At 37.6% G+C, this 23,773-nt stretch overlaps 1 protein-coding gene across 1 annotated transcript in view; it reads right to left on the bottom strand.

The window, feature by feature from the left end:
• Nucleotides 1-5,242: 5,242 nt before the first annotated feature.
• USP15 (ubiquitin specific peptidase 15) overlaps nt 5,243-23,773 on the bottom strand; it is a 63,841-nt gene continuing 45,310 nt past the window's right edge. The window contains exons 9-22 of the mRNA XM_042815731.1: nt 16,393-16,566; nt 15,942-16,100; nt 15,051-15,275; nt 13,019-13,102; nt 12,835-12,929; nt 12,483-12,671; nt 11,548-11,663; nt 11,164-11,439; nt 10,801-10,871; nt 10,322-10,437; nt 8,652-8,801; nt 8,206-8,309; nt 7,409-7,497; nt 5,243-7,150 (exon numbers count right to left, since the gene is read on the bottom strand). Of these exons, the coding sequence (XP_042671665.1) occupies nt 6,965-7,150; nt 7,409-7,497; nt 8,206-8,309; nt 8,652-8,801; nt 10,322-10,437; nt 10,801-10,871; nt 11,164-11,439; nt 11,548-11,663; nt 12,483-12,671; nt 12,835-12,929; nt 13,019-13,102; nt 15,051-15,275; nt 15,942-16,100; nt 16,393-16,566 (2,034 nt within the window). The 3' untranslated portion in view covers nt 5,243-6,964. The remainder of the gene's footprint in view (nt 7,151-7,408; nt 7,498-8,205; nt 8,310-8,651; nt 8,802-10,321; nt 10,438-10,800; nt 10,872-11,163; nt 11,440-11,547; nt 11,664-12,482; nt 12,672-12,834; nt 12,930-13,018; nt 13,103-15,050; nt 15,276-15,941; nt 16,101-16,392; nt 16,567-23,773) is intronic.

The following is a 23,773-nucleotide window of genomic DNA, read 5'->3' as shown; positions in this document are numbered from 1 at the left end:
AATGATGGCAGAGATTTTTTTTTAAAAGGAAAGACATGAAAATCAAAGTGCCGTTACTGATAATCCCAGCAGAGTCCGGAAAGGTGTGTCTCAATGTTTCTGTCCTACAAATGTTTGTGTATGAGTGTATTTGCTTTTGAGTTGCTGCTTTTGAATGTCCAGGAGATGAAAACTTGCATGGACCGATAGTCATATCATATCACAGAATCATAGAATGGCCTGGGATGAAAAGGACCACCATGATCGTCCACTTTCAACCCTCCTGCTGTGTGCAGGTCACCAACCAGCAGACCAGGCTGCCCAGAGTCACATCCAGCCTGGCCTTGAATGCCTCCAGGGATGGGGCATCCACAACCTCCTTGGGCAACTTGTTCCAGTGCATCACCACCCTCTGGGTGAAAAACTTCCTCCTAATATCTAACCTAAACCTCCCCTGTCTCAGTTTAAAACCATTCCCCCTTGTCCTATCACCATCCACCCTCGTAAACAGCCATTCCCCCTCCTGTTTATATGCTTCTTTCAAGTACTTTCAAGTAATGAGTTCTCTCTGGAGCCTTCTCTTCTCCAACCTAAACAAGCCCAGTTCCCTCAACCTTTCCTCACAGGAGAGGTGCTCCAGCCCTCTGATCATCTTAGTGCCCTACTCTGGACCCGCTCCAAGAGCTCCACATCCTTCCTGTACAGAGGGCCCCAGGCCTGGATGCAGTACTGCAGATGGGGCCTCAAATGAGCTGAACCAACCTGAAGTCTAACAAAAAGCACTTCTCAACAAAGTAGTCCAAGTTTCCCCCATTTCCAAATCCTTTCACCACTTTAAAATATGCTGTTGCTTCTCAAGGTCCTATTCTGCCCTTGCTGTATGTGCATTAGAAACACTTATCCTGAGCAGTTCCTTTGGTTGCAGTGCGCAGGGCTGTGCCTGGCACAGGAACATCTGGGGCAAATCTAGGGGTGCTGCAGCATGAAGGCACAATGGAGAAGCACTTGTGGAGACACCAGAGAAGGGGGACAGTGAGGCACAGCCCTTGGAGGGGAGTGCTGGCACCGTGAGCACACTCAGACATCTGTTCATCTGGATAGCTGAACTGGGCATCTGAAGACAGAACAAGGCACCATCTCAGCTTACTGCCTGTGTTAGTACTTAGGATCCAAGTCATTCAGAGCAAAACGACACAGAACACCAGTCTTGCCAAATGAATAGATCATTCAGATGCTGTTCAATTCCTCAGGCAGCTCTTAGTTCACGCACAATCAACCAACATCAATGAAGCCTGTGTGGAAGCTTCACCTGGAAAGGAGGAGCAGAACTAAAGCAGGACCTGAACCCTCTCCCCTCTGATCAGAGGTTGCAGAAGAAAATGAGTACCATGTGAGCACTTCTAACTGGCAATTCTTGAATCCCACAGATAAGCGTATATCTGAGTTGGCAGAAGATATGTTCTTTGCAGCAGTTCTTAGCAAGTACAGATGATGCAGAGCTACAAATTACCGTCCCTTCTGCCTGAGGATTTCCTCCTCAGATGTGAGATGCTCACACTGACACCCACCCGCAGAGCAGTGTGTGTTTTATAGCATCAACAGATGCTGAAAACAAGCAGCGTGCTCCTGAATTCTTTCCCCATGCTTTTCATTGCATTCTGAAGAATGGGTTCCCCACCCTCAGACCCCCCACAACAGACTTTATTTTGACTGCATGATTTGTAGTTCTTAATTTTCCTTTTGGAGGAGTGGTGTGCTTCTCAACATGGGCACGTCTGCGCCTGCCAGTGTTCATCAGCAGAAATCCTATCAACAAGCAGCAGTGCTCATCCAGCACCAGAGTGGAAGAACAAAAAGGAGATATCATATATCTTTTTTTCTATAATGTCTCCCAGGTTACATCTCAACTTTAAAAAGGTCGTAACTGGCACACTGTATGTTCCCAGGATCCGTAGTGCAGGCAGACCTAGGAAGGTTAAATCAATCTCCTGTATTTGTTTCTGCGTCCCAGAGGAGTTCTCATGCTGCTGTTACCCACTGGGAGCTCACACTGAGCCTCGTGCCCCTCGGGCTGGATTTGGATATATGTTATTTCCTGGGATATAACCCACTTTGTACGGCTATGAGGTGAGTATTCCACACACCAAATAAAAACATTAATTTGAGAACAAGAACCTCTGAATTCTCCCGCAGTGCCCCTATTCCACAATGATTTGTGAAAACTGTTGATCAGTTGCTACTCCTTGAAAATGTATTGGGTAATACTGTATGATAATCATGTTGATGTGATATTTAAAGTGATAATTAGGTGTCAAGCACTTAAATTATTCTAGGCATGCCTGTAGTGTGATCTTAACGATGTTACTTTGCAATTTAGAACACCCATAATTAAAAAATACATCAATAACAACGAGGCTGACTAAAACCATACTGATCGACATGATTCTTTCAGTCCTCTCAATTATTTGACCCTGGAGGACTGTTAATGCCACCCAGCACACAGAAGCCCCATTCATTCCCTAGTTAATGTGGTACTTGGCCATAGGTTTGTCACATTTGGACTCGTCCAGGGCTTCTGTACCTTTCCAGAGTTTCATTCATCTTCTGTGAGATTGCTTCCATTGGATGCATGTGGTGCCCCTGGAAATAAGAAAGTGGAGCTGTTTTCACAATTAGTTTGTCCACCCACAGAAAAGGACAATAAACTCCAAAGAAAAAACGTAGTTTGCTTCCTCATTAGGAATATTTATTCTACCAAATACAGCTCTCATATTAATTCTGTCTTGTTACATTTATGGTGGTTTTCTTTGTCGAAGTAACTAGTACTTGAAAACAATTTGAAATCATACTCTGCTATTAGTCTGATATTAAGGAAAGAACAATTTCTGAGGAAAGCTGCAGCTCTGCCAGTTGAATTCTTTGACTATCACTCTGGCTTCCCCCAGAAGACTTCAAACGCTTAGAAAACACATTGCACTTGGTAACAGAGTGCAGATTTGCTGGGAAAGCTGCAAGGATCAAGCCTTCCCCTTAGTAACTGCTGCAGATGCTGAAAAGTGTCCTTTGTCATCTGGGGGGTGTTATCCGACAGCTCTTCTCACCTGTCATCTCAACTGCAAATCGCAGACATCACCTCAGCATGCCAGGAAGGCAGGCAGGACCTCAACCCAAACGGTTAACAAAGAGACCAGGGAACAGAATGGCACCAAAGCACCCAGAGAGCTGCTTGAAGCCAACTGAAACAAGAGGTCACGGCACACCTCCTCACCTCCCCTCGCCACAGCCCTGCTCTGCATCCCGTGCTGCTGTCACAGAACCAGCGCGGTGGCTGGGAGCTGCACGCTGTCTTCTGCCTCCCACTCTGTTTTGTTTCTGTGACTATCGCGTTCACGAGGCTTTCTGTGCCCTGCCAGTTTGGGTTTTATGCTGACACGTAGAACCGCCAAAAAACCAGCTGTCACTGCAGCTCCAAACAACCCGGTGCTGTAGAGTTTTTTTTTGCCAGAAGTGACCCACAAGGAGAGAGGGCAGGAACCACTTCCTTGTCTGTTTAAAGCACCAGATGAGTTCCAACACCTTTGGATAGGCACCGTGAAGAATGTGTTTTCTGGAGCTTTGATTTTAAGCTTGTCCGTGCTGAATGAATTATCCCTTCCATGTGAATACATAATTTTACCAAAATATCAATTTGGCCGGATTCCCAGAAATCTTGGAGATGTTCACATAGAAAAGCCGTTGGTTTTCGTATCTGGTTAAGAAGCTTATAAGCTCAGCGTGCTGGAAACCAAATTAAAAATAATAAAAAAGTCCCACGTCATAAAACATTAAATTATGTTATTTTTCCTTAACTGGCACTTTACAACAACCTTTAGGAGTTAGCCTCACCATGTTGTAAAAAGGCCTAAAGCAAAGAGACCTCATGGAATTTCTGCTTCCTCTCCCAGATTATGGAAGTTGCATTCTGGAGAATGCCTACTGAGAACTGACTCTGAAAGTAAGCTTTGAAGCAGGTAACACTGCACCAAGAAGGGAGTCACGCACACAAAAACCAAACTCCAACCAATCCACAAGAAAATCTTGGTCCGGAGTTCTGTTGGTTTTGCTCAAGGGAGGCGATTGCCCTGCTGTACTCCACCCTCGTGAGGCTCCACTGGAAATACAGCATCCAGGCCTGGGGCCACAGCTCAGGGAATATGTGGAGCTGTTGGAGGGGGCCCAGAGGAGGCCATGAGTACGATCAGAGGGCTGGAGCACCTAAAGAGAAAGGCTGAGAACATTGGGTTTGTAAAGTTTTGAACAGAAAGATGGTCTATTTAGATTGAATGTAAGGAAGAAACCTTGCGCAAGGAGCATGGTGAGGCACTGGCACAAGTTACACAGAGAAGCTGTGGGTGCTGCAATCCTGGGGGTGTTCAAGGCCAGGTTGGATGGATTCCTGGGCAGCCTGAACTGGTGGGATACATCCCTGCCCACGGCAGGGAATTGGAGGGCCCTTACAACACAAACCATTGTATGCATCTGTGACATGCGGACCGGTTTTACACCTGGTGCTCAAGCAGTCCAGTCCTGTTTGTTTGGCCCATACAACCAACAACAGGACTTCTAAGAAACTTTCTTCCAAGTTAAAATCTCTATAAAAAGAAAACACAAACTCTACCAAGCAAGGTATAGGCCAACATGATACACTCATACTCCCATTGCTTTTCTTGTACGGGGCCCTTTTGGTAGAGAAGGAAAATTGTGCACGATTCTCAAAAAGGTGGTTCCTTCTCTAGGCTTACTTCCTCTGCTCCACATTTGTCTCTGAAGTGCTCTGATTACTGTGAGTTAAACTCACACACAGTTTTCCTTCGCTAGCTTTGTATCACACTGCTGTCTTCCACACTTCCAAGCAAGAAGCTTTCATCATTTTTCTTGCACCGTGCCAGTTTGTCTAACTTTAAAATACATTGCCTCACTCCACAAACCATCTCAGGGTTAATATCTTGTCACTTGATCATTACTTATTAAAAAATTTTAAAAGAAAAGCTAATCACAAAGGTTTGTTTTTGTTGCCTTATAAATGTTTCAGAGCCGAACAAGGACAGAAGAGAATCTGTCCTACACATACATGTTATCTTCTGGAGATGCCATTACTCTCGGTTCATGTTGGTAATCATGTAGCCATTCTTAAAATCGATCACATAAATCTTTTGGTTAGATAAAGACTATTCACTACACGAAGGCTGTGGTAAAAGAATGTGTAAGAAACTGAAAGACTAAATAAGGCCTTGAATAGCTTTATTGAAATCTGTATAAATAAACATGCGCATTTCAAATGTAAACCCAAGTGAACTCAAGTGCAGACAAAATTTTAACCTCTGTCATGCAGGAGGTTAGTTTACATTTAAAAAAAAAAAAAAAAAAACCTCAAAGCAGCTTTAAAATACCAGGATGAAACACCAGTTTAATATCAAGGTATAAAGCAAAGCCATGTCCAACATACCTCATTTATATCCTGGTCAAATGCAATTTTTTAAACTTTTTAATGCTAACATAAATAAATAATTTACCAAAATGTGCACTCACAGAGTGAACTTTTATTTACAATACACAATTTATAACCTATTGTATTTGATTAGTTCAAGTGAAGAACGTCATACTTTTTGCTTTTATCTTTATTTTTAATTATCTGTTTGAACAGTGGGACACAAAGCCATTCTCCAGGTAGTAGATATGTGAAATGTGCCCCGCAATCAAGGGTTCCTCTCAAAGGCAGTATTGTATACAAATTAACAATACATTCTTCCAACTAGATCGAAGGGAAAGCAGCAAATTAAAAAATGTTTCTAATTGTCACACTTATTTTGGCATCCTGGACCCCTGAACACAATTAACTGAAACCCAATTCAAAGTTCTTATGCCTTATATACTGTACAGGTTCTGACTTGAACATGCAAATGCCAATTCTCTTATAATGAGTTACCTTTTCAGAGCTGTAAGGCTATGGTGAATTCCAACAGGAACACACAAAGAAAATTAACAGGCCTACCTTTAAAACCAACTTGCTCATTAATGATTTAAAGGTAGGTTATATCGAGAAATTCTCATCTAAGCCCGATACACAGTCATTACTATGGATACAGAATACTATTAACTCTGACCCTATTACAGAGTAGTTTGCAAGCTGTCAAACTATGAAAACTGGGGAGAGAGGACTTACAGCACAATTTTAAATTTTGGACTGACATCAGATTAAAATTATGCATGTCTTATAAGCAAGATAACAGGAATTATGTTTGCAGAGTAGATTCCAACAAGCAACAAAGGATACTTACATTTAATTGAAAAACTTTGTTAATGCAGCATGACATCCAGAACCTGTTCCACAGCAGCAGTAAGGTGAACATAATATTCTGGATGCACAACTATATCACAAAAGGTTAAAACACCTTTTCAAGCTATTTCTTCTATCATGATCAAATTAAAAAAGGTATTTTCTTTTTTTTAGGGAGAAACATAGAAATTTGATGTTTTGAAACTACTGCTTATGTTTATGACATTTTTACTTATAGTCTGTGTGACAGCCTAAGGGACATGAATATATTCATCCAGAAACTAGACTTGGCAGTAGTATTCTTGCAGTACTAAGAAAATAAATGTCAGAAGTCCACAGATTTAACATTTTAGTCATTAACTCACATCCAAAACCAAAGAAAACATAATCCATCAGAACAGCAGCAGAAAACTTAAAAGGGGTTTATTTGTGATTTCCTATATATAGCTTGTGAATACAAGACTGTAAATGCATTAGAGACAATTTCTGTTAAAGATTTTATTGTTTCACTTCAAGTACTGCACATGTTAAAATGTAATAAAGATTTACATTCTGTTATCTGAAATTCCCCATCTCAGATTTTTATTTTTTTTAATTTGGTGGGCAATTTCACTCTTTCAATAGGTATCCCCTGTAGGAAAGTCTCTTTTATGGCTTCTAGTTCTTCCATTAGTTAGTGTGCATACAATTTTCATTTTCTATATCATTATCATTTTCATTGCTGTCTTCATCGCTTTCTAGTGGGATGCCTGTGGCAGCTGAAGCACCTTGTTTAGTTTCCCGGTCAAGAGGAAAAAAGCCAGTTCCACTGATTGTATCCTGTCTCTGGTAGAAGAGCACATACGCTGCTTTGGACTGTAAAAGAGTGCAAGACAGTGATGAGACTCCAGGCAAAACACTTACAATCAATTACAAGTCGATAACGTGAAATTACACAGAGATCAAAAGCTTCATATCGATTCTTCCTGCATGTTCAAGAAAAACATTTTTGTTGTGTACAGTCCTTTAGAACGAGACAAACTACTACATGCAGATTTACTGCTGGGTTCATTTAAACTCCCTCAAGTTAGTATCACCAACAGTCTCAGTTGTAGAAGAGCAAAGGGTACTTGCCACTATTTGATCCTCGCACGCAATTGACACGCTGCTGTCGTCAAAGTAGTACCATTTTCCATCGTCCTTATTTTTTGCGAAAGCAGTATCTAAGACAGAAAAGTGCAACCTTTGTACCTTCCTAGATTCATTACAGTCAGTTAGAATCATAGAATCACCAAGGTTGGAAAAGACCTAAAAGATCACCCAGTCCAACCGTTCACCTATTCCCAATAGCTCCCACTAAACCATGTCCCTCAACACAGCATCCAGCCTTTCCTTGAACACCCCCAGGCTCGGTGATTCCACCACCTCCCTGGGCAGTCCGTTCCAGTTGCTACAGTTTGTTATGGCAAAACGCTTTTACCTACTAAAAACCCCTGTCATGATAATCAGGCGTTTTCAATTTTTCAAAACACCACCACCAATAACATTCCTCCTCTAAATAAAGAAAATATACATAGAGAAAGAATATTTGAAATGAAAACCCTTAACCATTTCTTCATTATTCTCTCTGCTTTCAAGGAGATCTACAGTATACAAAAATACAAGTAAGACAAAATTAGTTGTCAGAGAACAGTAGCTCCAAAGGAACTCTTCTTCTACACTTTTCACAATATCTGGAACTAAAAATTAAAAAGAACCTGCAATCATTCTTGAACTCTCATTTCACATAGATTCTTGTATTAAAACTCTTGTGAAGGAAGCAAAAAAATAATCCCTCGACCATTAAGAAAAGCCAATGATTGAAAGTGATCAGTATTTAAAATAAATATACAAAGTTGACATGTAAAGTGATGATATCTGAAATAACTTACAGTGCCCTCCTCCCATTCCTCCATAGTGATTGGAGACAGCAATCAAGTTGTAACGGCACGGCCCTGCGTTTGGATTAATAAGGAACTCTGACATGTCCAAATCACTATTAAAAAACACAAGCAAACCAAAAGATTTCAAGTTAATATTTTTGTAAACCATCTCACCCTGCAATGGTCTTTGAGCCCTCTACTTTACATTTTCCTCAAAACAAACATACACTACGCCACACTGACAACGCACCTCCTTGACTCTGAGAAATGCAAATGGAACCAGTAAATTTGCCCAATGACACTGACAGACTTCTTAATACTCACCTACTGTCATCTGTATTTAATAGCTCCAATGCAAGGAATCCAAGAATAGAACCACTCTACATAATTGTTGGATTAAACATATGCCCAGTCATGCATTATACTTCTAGCACCAAAATACTTAGGTTTCTTACTTTATTGGAAAGCCAACCAATGTGTCCAACTTGTCCCTCATGTATCTGCTGTAGGAAAAGCGTTTTAGATGAACCACCAGTACTGGGGGAAGCGACCACAAGTCTAACTTTTTGGTAGCTTGCTGATGTTCTTTACAGTTTGGACAATACCTAAAAGCAAAAAAAAAAAAAAAAAAAAAAAAAACCAATTTAAAAAAACTGCATGTTAAAATACAGCACCATAGGGAAAGCCAATAACAAGGGAAAAACTGAATTAGCAAAAGTTTACACACACATTTCATCTTCTGTTACAAGTGCCACTGATCTCTCTTCCAGTTTAAAACAGAAGATGCTACTCGAAGCAGGTTCACGGTGGAGTTCAACAGTATTTTAAACACATCAGTAGCAGCTCCCTCCCTTTCTTCACCTACAGTAATCTCTGCAGTCTTTTCTCACAATTTTCTCACGTTTTGTGAAGACTAAAGATCAGGAAAACTGAGTGTAAGAAAGCCCTTAAATAACATGCAGCTGTGTATTTCTCAAGTTCCAGTTTTCAAATCCATCCGTTTCCCATCTCATCCCACTGGCTGTTAAATTCACGTAGCAGTGATTATTGGAATCTGCAAAAACTCTGCATCTATTCTGTAAGTAGGCAAGTGCCAAAAAGGCCAAGACCTGTGTTGGATTAGTGATGGCAAGACCTGAAATATCAAGAAATGATGCAATGATTGACTTTGTGTCAAGCAACTTCTTGAGCTGAGCAGTAGAATTTTTTTTTGTTTGTTTCAACCTTCTGCTTAAAACATGCTACAAAAATAGAAGCACTTCACTGTACTTGAGTTATATGGTATCTCAAATTAAGTCTGTCCAGCATTGCATAATCTACCCAACTTGGAAAAAAACAAGAAGTTTTAAGTCAGCCTCCTCTACTGCCGAAATAAAGGACAATCTTTGGTTATGAAAGTTTGGAAGTGTACAAAACTTAAGTATTCACAAAAGTGGCAGACCCTGTCTTCAAACCGAAATCTTAGCTTCAAGTGTTTGAAGAAGATTTTAAGACAAATCCCAGAGAAGGATGACCTTACAGGAGCATTCTGTAACTGTGAACATTCCAATATCACTCCTAATTCAGAATTTGGAAGAACCACAAATCACTATAAAAATCAATGGCATATGTTTGGTACATGAATTTGAAAGGTTCCACTGATTACAGAGACCTCCCATTCCACAAATCTGCTTAAGCACATCCCTATTTCATATATCAGCGCAAGGCAAGTTATGCATATTTGCATTAAAAAAGCTCTATCTAGTGATAGACTTTGTTTCCATCTCAGAAAAGAATATTTAACTCACCATACTGGATTTGGCATAGTATTTAAAATGCACTGTGGATCACATCTGACAGATTAAAGCGTCTTAAGAATCTCACCCTTCCTCCTAATTCCGAATACACAAATCACCTCCCATACTAACATCACCTTCCACGTATGGTAACAACTCCAGCTGTATGATCAACTGATATAAAAATACTTTTAGAATGTAACCATGCTCGAAGTTTACCATTTGGAGAGATTCAAAAGACCATAAAAAAAAAAAACAATCAGGTATCTCTGGAAGTATTTACATTTGTTTTTGAATACCTCTTGAGAAACACACCACAAAATGGAATAATTTTGATGTCTCGTCCTTACCATGGGTCTTCAGCACCTAGTTTTTCCTTTGTTGTGAACAGCTCAATGCAATCTTTTAATTTCACAAAAGGCTTTTTGGGAGGCTTATATTCCACACTTTCATGTTTTTCAAAATCCTAAAGAGAAGTATTTCTTGAGTTAAGAGAACAAATGAAACAAAACTGATTTTAGTGATGTCGTCTTTCTATTAAGAGTTACTGTATAGCTCCTATATATGGAAAAACTGATCAGAAACCATTCAAGCAAGAGTTCTATCACAGCTTCGGATTTATTACTAAATTAGTAAGTCTGAGACTTGCTACTGGCTTACACATGTAAATGAAGTTTGTTTAGGGCATCGCTTTTGCTATCAGTAATGTGGAAAAAAGTTACCCTAGTGCTTCTTTCAAACAGTTTTACTATCTCTATGCCACGGAAAGTTCCATTTTTACACTTCAATTTTATTATTGCTGGAAAGGGCAGCAACATGAAAAGCTTACCTCTGCTGCACTATCATCAAAGTATCTCTTCTTCAACTCAGGATCCCAATCCAATGCAAGGAAAGATCTTTCTAAGATTAAAAACATGTGTTCTCTTACTATTTCTAGTTGTACATCAGATCGTATCAACCTTGGGTAAACACTCAAATGAATTAAAAATCGAAGCACACACATTTTCTGCATTTCCCAGAGTTAATTACAATAACAAGTACTTACTTGGAATTTACTCTCGGAAAAAAAAAAAAAAAAAAAAAAGGTTTTTCAAGTATCACACAAAGGGAATTATAAAAATATTCCATGGAAATGGAGTGAGAAAAAAAATACCAGAATCAAATGTTGCCCAATCCGTTCCCCATGACTTACCATCAAGCCTAGGTTGCCTGTCATCAAATCTAATATGCCTGGTATCATCTTTGATGTAATTTATGTCAGTATTGCCTAAGTTATTGAACTGGAATGTAAACAGTCGCTTTTTGTGTCCCGTGAGTGGTTGACCTTTGCAAGTATCTTCAGTACATAATCCATTTTCAGAATCATTGTCACCTCCAACTGAATCTTCTGATTGGCTGTTTTCATTCTCTGAAGGAAGCTCCTGATCCTGGCTGGATTCATCATCCTGTTCATCTGTTTCCATTTCACCTGAAACAATTGAGCAGTGAGATACGAGGTAGAATAGATAACATAGAATTAGAATCAGTTTCAAATTGAACACAAAATACTGAACAAATTTAGACATTCCAGTCTTACTTGGAGAGCCCTCTTCATGTATTCCATTTGGGCCGTTACCATTGATACCATGCTCCTTACAGCACCGCAGGGATCCTTCAGTGTCCTCAGTTTCAGTGCACGTTTTTACGTATCGGCTAAATATAACAAATGAAAACAACACTTAGAATCAACTGATTTTTTTTAAACTTGCACTGTTTGTATCTGAGAATTAAAAGGCTACAAATCCTTCATAGTGTACTCCATTCCTGCAATCCTTTCTGATTTATTCAAAATAAATAAGTCTAATGCCTAACATCTACTGCTATAGGCAAATCTAGAATTCTGCTTGACTGTGATCTGTTTTCAACGGTTATTTGACTTTCTACCACTTGATTCTTGGTACTAGATTATGTTTGATCAGAAATCACTTCTTTAACTGTTCATTAACCATATTTTTAATGCAAGAAATATACAGGTTCACTTACATGGAAAGTTACATCAACAGAAAATAAAGCATAAATTTCAACTGGAGGCTATAAGACTAATTTCTTGCACATAATGATACATAGTACAGTCTAGTTTGTAAAACTGTAGTTTTACAACATAAATTAATGTAGAAATTCTATAGTACCTATAGGGGGTGTAACCACAATGGTAACTGGCAAAACATTTCTGTTTTACTAAGATCTAACAGCTAAGTATACAGTAGAATTACTTCCCTACTCAGGCAAATAGAGATTGACTCTCCAAAGACTTCTTAACTTTTGGATAAGGTTGTGATAACAGCAACAGAGAAATAAAATCAAAAGCCTCACAAATTCACATTTCAAAGGGCTAAAATTTATTTGCTTTCTGCTAAACATATTCAATCTTAAACTAATTACTGACATCTACTCAATCTGTCAGCAGTGAATGTAAAAATAGGTACCCACCCCCTATAACTATTAGCATTTTTCTTTAAGCAATAACCTTACCACATTCTTAGCAGCAGCAGGTTATACAGTTTATCTTCAGTGTTGTTTCTAGGCACTGCTATGAGAAAAGGTTGACCAAACAACGAAGAACCACTATGGCTGTAGCTAGTGTGCCTGCACTTTTCCCTTAAACAAACAGGAATTATAACTTGTTCCGTATCTTCTGTTCTATTGATAGCGATTTCAAACCTAAAAATAAAAAATTGGAAACAGAAAGTTGCTATTTAAAATGCTACAATGGAAAAATAAACTAAAAACCCAACCTGATTTGTCTTTGCCTTATGTTCCAGTTTTTATCTTATGCTAATAACAAAAATTGAATGCAGCCATGAAACATCCTATCTGTACTTACACATAAATGTCATCACGTTCCATAATACTACTCAGATTTTCATCCATGGCAAATATCCTGTGGAACCTGTGATTGTATATATCAGTAACAATCATCTAAAAGAAAACGGAGTATGTACGATTAAATCAGGTTAACAAACATGGAGGTGTTAAATGCTTTGCTTTATATAAGAAATTACTCTCACCTTATCTGCAGCAACACCTGACAGAGCCGACAATGCTGTGCAAAGATCCAATATATTTCCAATTTTTGGAACTACTACTTTGTACTAAAAAAAAAAAAAATTACATAAAAAAAAACTTTAATTCTTTATAGACCAAAGATGCATGTGAACAAAAAGCAAATAAAAACCTTAATTTGTTCAGCATACTTCATATACTCTTCTTTCATTCTTAAGCTATTAAGCTATTAAGTATTTAAATCAGCTAATACATTAAGTTACTGAAAACAGTACTTAGACCTTCACAGCTTTACTCATACGGACATGCACATGTTGAATACATTTACTAGTCTGCACACTGTTGGTTTTTTAATTTTATTTTCTGCATAAGGCAACTAACAGCACCAACTTTCACTTACATTTCAACAGCACCTACTTATTTAGGCACTGAAATATTATGTATGCTATTGAGTAGATTCTTAAACTTGGTATACATATTGTTTTATGAAGTACTATTGGAATTCTTTATTTTAACTTGTCCTATAAAAATCTTTGGCCTAAACTTCACAACCACAACAAAGAAAGCAGAAAAAAAATGAACTATTATATATTCTTGAAGTCAAAGCCAAAAGCTTTTGGTAAGAAAAGCCAGGATATTTCTTTTCTTCAGGATGGTTATACTCTGGATTTCTCCTATGAGTACTTGTCTAAGTATCTCAAAATATCTCCACGGCCTTTCCTGATGTCTTAACTTACAGTTAAATGAATTGCTACTGTGCCAGCAGCTTTTTCTTTGGTACTTTCTGACTACAAAAAGCAGTGGCTATTGGCTGAATTCTACAATTTCATTTGCAAAGGCAGAAGCTCATAATTAACAGTCAGAAAAAACCTCTCTGTGCTTCTTAGTGAGTACACTGGCAGTTAGTAATGAAACTTCAAACAGCTAAGAGTTATTTGCATAATAAAGACAAGATTAGCTAGAAACAAGCATAAGAAATAAGGCATTGTAAATTTGTAATTAATTCCAACATACAGTATGCCTTTGTTATCTCCTATACAATTAGCTACACTCACAAAAGCATGCCTGAATTCATGCTCTTTCCAATCTCTCTACATTCCTATATGCACTATCACCTCATATCATAGAAGGGTCACCTTCAAATAGTGTGCATCTCTTGTGTATATCCAATCAGGATACACCCAAACTCTAGTTTGATTATTACGTTCTCTCCTTTATAAGATATAACCTGTTCTCATAACTAACTGGACTCATAGTAGTTCTAACAGTAGTTCAAACAAATTCCTTTGTTTCTGACTTCCCTAACTCATACCGACTCCAAGAACGTTCCTGAAATCCCCTCCAATTTCATTTTTACAAGTCTACCTGTGTCTTATTTATTTCACTTTTTCTCCCTTATACCATAAGGTATAGCTAGAATCATTTCATTATTATGTTATCATAATCTATGTACATTTCTTATGCCGCTTTTAGGTTTGCAATACCGTACTTCCTCATAAATAGGCAATAGAACTTATCAAAGAAAGAAACAAAGAAATCTCATCTGAAATTTTTGACTATTAAGTCAAAGCAGATTTGGCCTATTATGACAGCAAAGAAGGATTCAGCATAACCTAATAGATTTAGGGCTTTTTTGCATCATTTATCACCAATCCTCTTATACTTGTCTTCTGAGGCTAAGAAACGGAAGAACTAAGTCTGGATTAGGCATACATGTATTTTTAAAAATTCATACAAATCCATCACAATGAAAATCCATTACAGTAAAAAAAGGAAGATAGCACATATTTTAAAGATTAAGAAGTCTTAGTAACACAGCCATAAAGAAATCTCTAATATTGCCCTTGAAACTGACTGAAATTAAGAGCATGCTTTTAGTCTTCCTCAGACACTCTAAGAGGCACTTCACAAATCAGAAAAACTAAAGCTTGATGAATTTGCTTATTGAACTTTTGAATTTTAACAATATAAAGGAATAGAGGATCATTTTCAATGCTCCACAAAGGAGGAATTTCATACATTAACTAAGAGGCTTACCTGCATAGGCTTAGCAAGTGGATCCATTCTGACTAAAAAAACTTCCAAAGTGCGTTCTTTTTTCATGGGTAATGGAAGTGTCAAATAACAAAATGGATCAAAGGTTACAGAAATCTTAGCACATTCAGGACAGACAAGAGTGGATTTAAAAAGGCCATGAAATATGTCTACGATGATGGAATCATTTCTTTTTAAATGGTTTTCCCAGGCTTCTTCAGCAACTACCTGTAATTAAAGCACAACCTGGGTTATAATAAAGCAGGAAGAACGAGTAGAGAATTATCACTAATAGTAATTGTTAGAATATTCTCGGTTACCACCCAGCCATTGAAATCTTACTCCAAAGGACTTGGCAATTAATCCACCAGGATCACAGTTTAAATGCTTTTTCCCATGACAGAAAGAAATCTTCTCAGTTTTGGGTGGAAAAACTTCACGTGGTTTGGAGTAGGACAAAAGGACAAAAAAAAATTCCACCTGCAGTAACCCTTACTACAAGAGTAATGATCAGATCAGTATGGTTGTGGCTCAATGCCAGAGGAGTTTCCCTGAAGTAAGGGTACTAGAGAGAGGACACTGCATACTACAGACAAACATAAAAGAAAAAGAGAATAGAAATTGTTTTTCTAACTGAATTCAGCATTGAATGGAATAAAAAGGATTTGAAGTCTTATGACCCAGTCCCCTGCTTCTCCTCAGATGGAACAGAAACGTATAGCAGTAACTTGAATAAGATCTCAATTTTAAGGTCTTGGTTTATGCTGTGAAGTCTCCTCCAGAAAAATCAACAGCTCATCAGTATCCCAACCTTTCAGTGCACAATCACGTAAAAGCATCCCGCAGCTTATAGCTTTGACTAAAAGCAAGATGCCCAACATCAATAAAGACCACCTTGTCTGGTCTTCCATCCGCATCTTTTAACTGAATGTAAGGCTTTTTCCTAATTCGATTCAAATCCTCATGTAAGCCATCCAGGAGAAAAGCCAGTAGCTCTTGACAATCTTGTTGCTGATAACCAGAAAACTGTGGTGCAAATCGTCCCACTTGTGTCTAAAAAAGAAAAACAGAAATATGTCCAGCATCTTATTTGTTATGCAGAAGAGCTACTTCTGAGATGCTATAGAAGAAACTTGAAAAGAAAAATACTTACAAAATTATAAAAAATAAGCTTTTCAATGGTGACAGGAAGTCAAAATTCAGTTAACACATTTAATAAATGAACGCATTGCGTACTGATGATACGACTTCAGATTCTTTTTTTTGCCTATTTCTGTAAGTTTTGAATTCTAACACTACAAAACCAAAACTGACAACAAACATTCAGGTTAAGTTTCATACTAACCTTAAATGCTCTTGGGGTAACATAACTGTATTTGCCAGACCACATTTGCTTGATGAGCTCTGCATAAGATTTTGCAATTTCACCACGCATTCCCAAAGGATTGTCAAAATTCAACTCTTCTTGGTATTTGTCATTGAGAAAATATTCTGTTAGAGGAGGTGTGTTGCTCAGACACTGTAAACAGAAAGAATTTTTAGAATGATGATTTGAATTACTTTTAAACAAAATACAATGAAATAAGGAAAACAATGTTAGAACTTTGAATTTCTGTGCTACTCCTGACACTCCTTTGAAAAAATAATTTGCTAAAGTAGCCTTAAAAAGTACATTAAACTGTAATGTCTACTGCCAGCAAGGATGAGAACAGGTATTTTTCAGAAATAAATGTTTTTAAGCCAAGAATGGCTGCAGCTATCATTATAAGTCACATATGAATGATGTTCCTTGAGCCACAGTGCAACAACACAATTTCTAACCAGGTTCAAAAAAAAAAAAAAAAAAAAAAAGAGAAGGTGGTTTTTCATAAACGAACAGCAGTATTATGAAACTCCTTGTTGAGAGTTGTTATAAATGCACGAAACATAGAAGGCCCTAAAGAGAGACAGTCAAATAATGAGAACAGACAGTGGGGCTTACTGAAGTCAAAGTACATAGCATTCAGAAAAAAAAGTGAGCTGGAAATAGGTGAAAACAGATTTTTTTGGCAGGTGTGTGAAGGAAGGGAAGGTGGTAATATTTGCCCCATTCCTTCTCTTTTCATGCATCTGCTTATGAATGCTGTTGAAGACAACAAACTATGCTGAAACAACAGGATTCGGGATCAGAATTAGTGCAGCCTTTCCTATGTTTTTTTAAATGTTGTGAAGCTGTTCAGTGCTGAAAGTAAATCAAGGAAAGCAAAGGCCTTAGTTCAGATTGAGATCATCATTTATTCTCAGTATACGTTTCTCTTTCCTGTCAGCACTTACAGATAGCAGGAAGTAATCACTGAAGTATCATTTACAATTTCAGGAAACCACTTTGAATTTCTGTGCTACTCCTGACACTCCTTTGAAAAAAAATTTCCATCACTTAGAAATTATCTCAATTCCATGCCTCAGCATATAAGGTGTAGGAAAGATTTATGACTACATATTTTAAGTTTTTTGCATTCTTTATTCTACTGAGGTATCTAAAAAAAATTAAGACATTTTGACAGTCTCATCTGCCTCTCTGCAAAAACACGAAAGGAAGAAAAATTCTGGCTTTGCATGTGCTACTGTGTAAGATGCAGCAATTGAAACTGGAAGAATTACAATTTCATTAGGCAGGATAAAAACGGTTACTCTGTTGTTGCCTCTATTGTTACACTGGTGAAATACTTCAATGAAAAAAGAGTTGTGCTACAGAGCTGAGTTTGACACCCTTATTACACTCCTTGCTTTCTTTCCCTCCTCATCTCAAGATTTCATGAGCTGTAAACATCGCAAAAAAATATCCTACTATTACAAGCCTTTTGAATGCTGACTGCTGATAAAAACTCATTTTTCTCTTGCCATATAGCAAAGAATTCTTACTCCCATCCCAAAACACCACCTAAGATCTGTTGTCAGCCCTGAACTGATTCTCACAGATGAGAGTTCGAGAATAATCTGGTCTCTCAAATCCATACCGAAACTGTCAATTTTCAACATATCATTTTTAGTATCAATCTCAATGAATAGATGGACTTCAAGTTCCACCAGATACTTGGAAACAGTTCAGTGCAAACCATGCTCAATTAACTACAAATAAAACTAATCTGAATGTAAAACTGAATGTGACACTGCTGACATAAAAAGTTTTGTTCCTTCTCTGCTGATTGTGATGCTCATCTGATTTCATAATAAACGTATTTCTCTCACTAACCTGTCAAAAAACTATTTTTTCCTCCTCACTTTTCTTCTGGTCTGGACTACTCGAGTTTGAATCAGTTCAGCTGACCAGCTTAGTGTGAGTAATATCAGAACAAGGAACTGTTCTGATGCAAAATGCAAAAATAGCAAATTTTCCTATATACTGCCAGTAAAGCACTGTACTTAATGCACTGACAGAGTGTTGTTTGATCAAGAAGTAAACTTACCTTTTTCCATTTTTCACCTTACAAATGGGTTTTGTCACTTTTTCAGACTACTCTTTTGTATCTGTGTATGTATGATGTGAAGATTACAACAGAACATTTCCCTTTTGTTTATAACTATTTCTACATTCCAATTTATGATTACACTGATGGTAGAGCTGGAGAAAGTATCTATCTGAATGTGGTCATTTCTGAGATGCATCTTTTCTGCAATCTCTAGCTGTTAAAAGAACTAATAGAATTTGTCACATATCTACTGATGCATAAACTTCTCAACATAACTGATAAAGCAAAATACTAGCAAGCATGTTTTCTTCTTTAAAAGGTTGATGAAAGAAACCTATTTAAGGTCTTGATTAACACCAGAGAAAAAAAGCATCCAGAAGCCACTTAGAAAGAATTTTCTCCTTATGATATAATATACTGTAGTTATCAAGGAAGACTTATGGAAAGAATCAGTAAGAGAAGTAAAAGTAATAATAAAAAAAATTATTCCAATCTACTAGGCAGCAATATCACTCTGTTTGACATAAGGTGTTTTGTGTATTTTGCTTTAAAAACACAGAGCAGTAAACTAGCATGTATACCAACAGATGAAGAACAACAGAAAATAACAAAAACTAGACAAATGCTGTAAAACTACATAAAACTTTGTGAACAGATGAGCTAACAGGATAGCACTTCATATCAGGCTGTGCAACCTCCACAAGTTTTATTTAATCTAAAAAAATTTTCTGTAAAGAGAAGTGTCTTGGTGTCTGAACCCCAACTAGAAGTTGAGCTCCACAATCACTGGGAAAAAAAGAAAAAGCAACAGAATGTAGAAACTTCAAGAGCAATCACCAATTACATGTGTGACAAAATAGAGAAATATTAGCCTTCAATGTGACAAAGTTTAATATTGGAATTATAGTTCCACATTACATCCTAATTACTTTATAAATGGAAAAAAAATATATTTTCCAGTAGCAGAACAGTCTGTGGATAGCAACTCCCTACTATAATCAGTATTAAAAGATCTTAATCTCCAAGAAATCTAGACAACAAAACAATGCTCTGTGCATCAACTGCATTACTAATGCATGCATTGCTGGTGCACACACGAGCACACAACCAGCCTGTGGGAGTTCTAAAATACTCAAAAAGGAGACCTAATCATCTGTAAACACATATATACAGCTCGCTGTTTAAAATGAATAGCTCTAACTGGTATGGTGTGGGAGGCAATAAGATGCACGAGAAATTGAATAATAAATAATGATTATTTTTAGTGCCTTATATATTAGTGTTGTAGCTTCACTGGAGTACTATAATCTTACTGATTCTACCTGTCATCCTATGAAACTTTCATGCAAGATGAAAAATAAACAAATTATCCTTCTCTAAATCCACATAAATTAAATATGGGAAAACTTTATAGATCCAAGGACTCGGAAAGAGGAAAGGAAATGCATGAAGAAGGAGGGGCTGGAACATTGCTCCTCCTGTGAGGAGAGGCTCAAGTATCATGGCTTATTCTCTTCTGGAGAAGACACCATCTCAGGGGGATCCAAAAACAGCTTTCTTAGAGGGAGGTAAACAGGAAGATGGAAGCAGGTTCCCCACAGTGGCATTTAGTGGGAGGACAAGAAACAATCAGCATAACGTGAAACAAGGAGAGGTTAAGGAGATGAGGCAAAAAGTTTCCATCATGAGGACAGTAAACACTGGAGCCAAATGCCCAGAGAGGCTGTGCACCCAGCCTCCCTTTTGAAAACCTTCCAAAGACTCAGCTGGGCAAAACCCTGTGCAATCTTGTCTGACCTCAAATCTGACCTTCCTTTGAGCTGGAGGTTGCATCGAATTATCCTATGACCCAAGGGTAATCAGGAAGTATTAATTCCCATCTCATAGGGGATATTATATAGGAGTGATAATGAAACCTCACAGCAAATTACCTATTATGTCAGTAAACTGTGGAAATGGGGAGATACTGTGATCACGAAATTAAGCTTAAACGTTGAGTATTCATGCAGATATTTCACTTCTTGATCTGTCCTACTTAACAACAATTTTACAAAAAAAAAATACATTAAAATTTCTTATTTCAGCTGCCTCGTAAGAGACCAAGGTTAGATCAACTGAAACAGAGATCTCAGTTACAGGAGAATCATTTTTGTCTGACATGATTAGTATCACATGTGGTGAGAAAAACGATTCAGTTAATACACTCCTCCTTAATCCAAAACTCTGTATGCCTATGGCAACCAAAACAGAACACTAACAACCTGCTCATTTCAGGTTTTGGTGAAAATTTTTATATTAAAAAAACTTTCATCTTTCTATTTTTGAATCATAAAATGAAAACTATGTGAATTCTCAGGTTTTCACAGCAAAAGATCATTATCCCTCCAAAATGGCAAAGCAGTACTTAGGAAAGATCCACAGGTGGCAGCACAGCAATGCTTCAGAAAATTCATATTTTCCTTATTTTTTCAGTTTACATCATAGTCATGTATATGAACGAATGTGAATAAAAGACTTAGTTGCCAAGTACACTTCTTTTTTGCTTGGCATGGGTTCAAGCATTTATAATAAAACGTTTTCATAAAGTCTACAAGCTCCCTTTCATCTTCCCTGTTTTATTGAATACTGAGAACTACAGGAATAGTGCTACTAAGGGACACAGTTTAGTGGGGAAATAGTGGTGGTGGGAGATGGTTGGACTAGATGATCCTGGAGGTCTTTTTCAACCTTAGTGATTCTATGATTTAGGCTCTACTAATAAAATCAAGCCTTAGGTTTTAACACTGAAGTAAATTAAAGTTTAAAACATGGAATATGCCTTCAAAAGCATTTGAAAAGCCTATGCAAGAGTTCCAACTCATTCATTTGTTCCATACTTGTTTTGAACTTTGTAACACTGAAAGACCCTATTTGAATAAACAAAAGGTCTCTTAAAATCAATCAAAAATCAACAGAAGATTAAGGCACTAAGCCTAACTTTACTTCTAGGTTGAAAAACTATATTGAACTTGTAAAATAAAAACTGCCCAGAATATCTATATAGTACAGTTTAGGTGCAAAATCCTTGAGACAAGTCTGCCAGTCTGGACAGTAAGATATAAGGATGTGATTCTCCTGTCTGAAGAACACTGATAACAGTTCAGATCCAAATCATCTTTAGTGTAACGGGACACCACAGCAAAGAGAAGCTGTCTGAGAAATGAAGTGGTTTCTAAAGCAGAAAAGCCTCTTTTGGGAACACTAAGGGACCTCAATGTCGGCAGAGTAGGAGAAAGATCAGAGAAAAGTAGGAATAAGCAGATAAATGATTAAACTTACCTCTGTTCAAGGAAACTACATGGACATTACTCAGTGAATGAAGCAGAGCTCTTGACATAGAACATACTATGAATCTAAATGGAAATTATTTCAGTGCTTTAAATTCTACAGCAAACTCTTTTCTTTAAAGACAACAGATTTATCCTGATAAATAACTGTGTTTACCTAATTGCAAAGGAAGACACCTGAAGAATATAAACTGGAATAAGTAAACAAAGCAAAATACAGAGTCACAGAGTAGCTGAGGTTGGAAGGCACCTCTGGAGATTGTCTAGTCCAACTCAAAGAAGGCTCAAAGAAGGACCAGCTATATCAGGTTGCTTGGGACTAATGCTTAATCAGTTTTCATGCAACTTTAAAATGGAGATTCCACAGCAATACTGAGCAATCTGTTCCAGTGTTTGATAAAAGATACAGTAAATTAAAAAATTATATATTTAAGTGTAATTCATGTGTTTCAAGTTGTACTCGTCATCTCTTGGCCTTTCAGTGGGTATCACTTAGTTTGGCTCTGCATCTTTATTCCCTTGCTTGAGGTATTTCCACATGCTGGTAAAGTCCCCCTGAGCACCTGTTTCTCCAAGCTAAACAGCCTCTGCTCTGTCCTCACAGGTCAGATACTCCAGTTCCTTAATCATCTCTGTTGCCTTTCACTGGACTTGCTCCAGCATTTCCATCTCCCCCTGTACTGGGCAGCCCAGAACTTAACCCAGCACTCTAGGTATGCCTCATCAGGACAAAGTGTCAAAAACAGGCTAAGGCTCACCTCTCTCAATGTACTGGCGATGTTTTTTCAAATATTGCCCTGGAGACCGTTTGGCTTTCTTTGCCAAAAGCGTGCATTGCTGACTCATGATCAGCTTTTTTTCTGCCAGGACCCTATGTGCTTCTCTGCCAAGCTGCCTCCCAGCTAGTCAGCCTCCATTCTTGCCCCACAGTGCTGGTGCCTGCGATTATTTCTCCGTAAGCACACGACTTTGCATTTTCTTAATTTGATGACACCTTTATCTGCCAATTTCTCCAGCCTCTGGAGTCCCTCTGAATGGCAAACTTGTCTATCAACAACTCCTCCCAATTTTCTATCATCCCTGAACCTGCTGAGGGTGCACTCAACTATCCAGGTCAAAGACTACGATATCCAACATTTCTAAGCAGAATTCCCTAGTTTCCTATCTACATCCTATCCCACCCCTTTTTTGCTTCCAAGATCTAGTGATCAAATGTGCTCAGATTGCCAGGGCCGTAGGCATTTCACATTTCTAAGAAAGCACTAAGTACCTTTAGCATGAATAATCAAACATAAACTAAAAACGTAATTGGAAAAAAAAGCAGAAGCAAAGAGGTAGCAATAGGGAAAAGAGAGCAGACCTTGCAGCGTATGAGACTTTAAATTTTCACTAAAAACAATTCTCAATGATTTTTAGGATTACATTATGTTCTTCAAAATGGTTTCCTGGAGAGATGGAACTGGAAGATGCTCCATACTTCCTTGTACAGAGTGCCAAATAAAACATTTGAAGAAAAAAAAATTGCTAAAACTTGCGATTCAACATGCCAAACTGAATCTGCCTTTTAGTTTTCTTACACAAAGCATTACCTCGTGTATCAGCAAAACTTACCTGCACTGCACAGTTTCTTATAATTCTTATTTAAACACCCAACCTCTTAGATATAACCAAATAGCGACAAAGTCAAAGCTGACTTTGTTTAAAATGCAAGCCTCAGGATTTTCAAAATCCAGTTAATATAGTGGGATACTAATAGAGTGATAAAAGCTATGTAAGACACTAAATGCTAATCATTCTCATCTGGCAATTTTAAAATCTACATATACGCAAATGCAAGCCTACTTTGACGAAGTTTTGAGCCAGCAGTCAAAATTATCCCTATTTTTTAGACAGTCTAGCTTTATTAAAAAAACCCTGTTTTTACTAAAAATATTCTTTTACACTGATTTTA

This window comes from Centrocercus urophasianus, unplaced genomic scaffold, assembly GCF_019232065.1.
Source record: "Centrocercus urophasianus isolate 14NV4802_14NV808 unplaced genomic scaffold, USGS_Curo_1.0 seq_15, whole genome shotgun sequence".
In the NCBI taxonomy this organism is placed as follows: domain Eukaryota; kingdom Metazoa; phylum Chordata; class Aves; order Galliformes; family Phasianidae; genus Centrocercus; species Centrocercus urophasianus.
The sequence above is the reverse complement of the archived record's forward strand: the minus strand, read 5'-3'. Positions and strand labels throughout refer to the sequence as shown.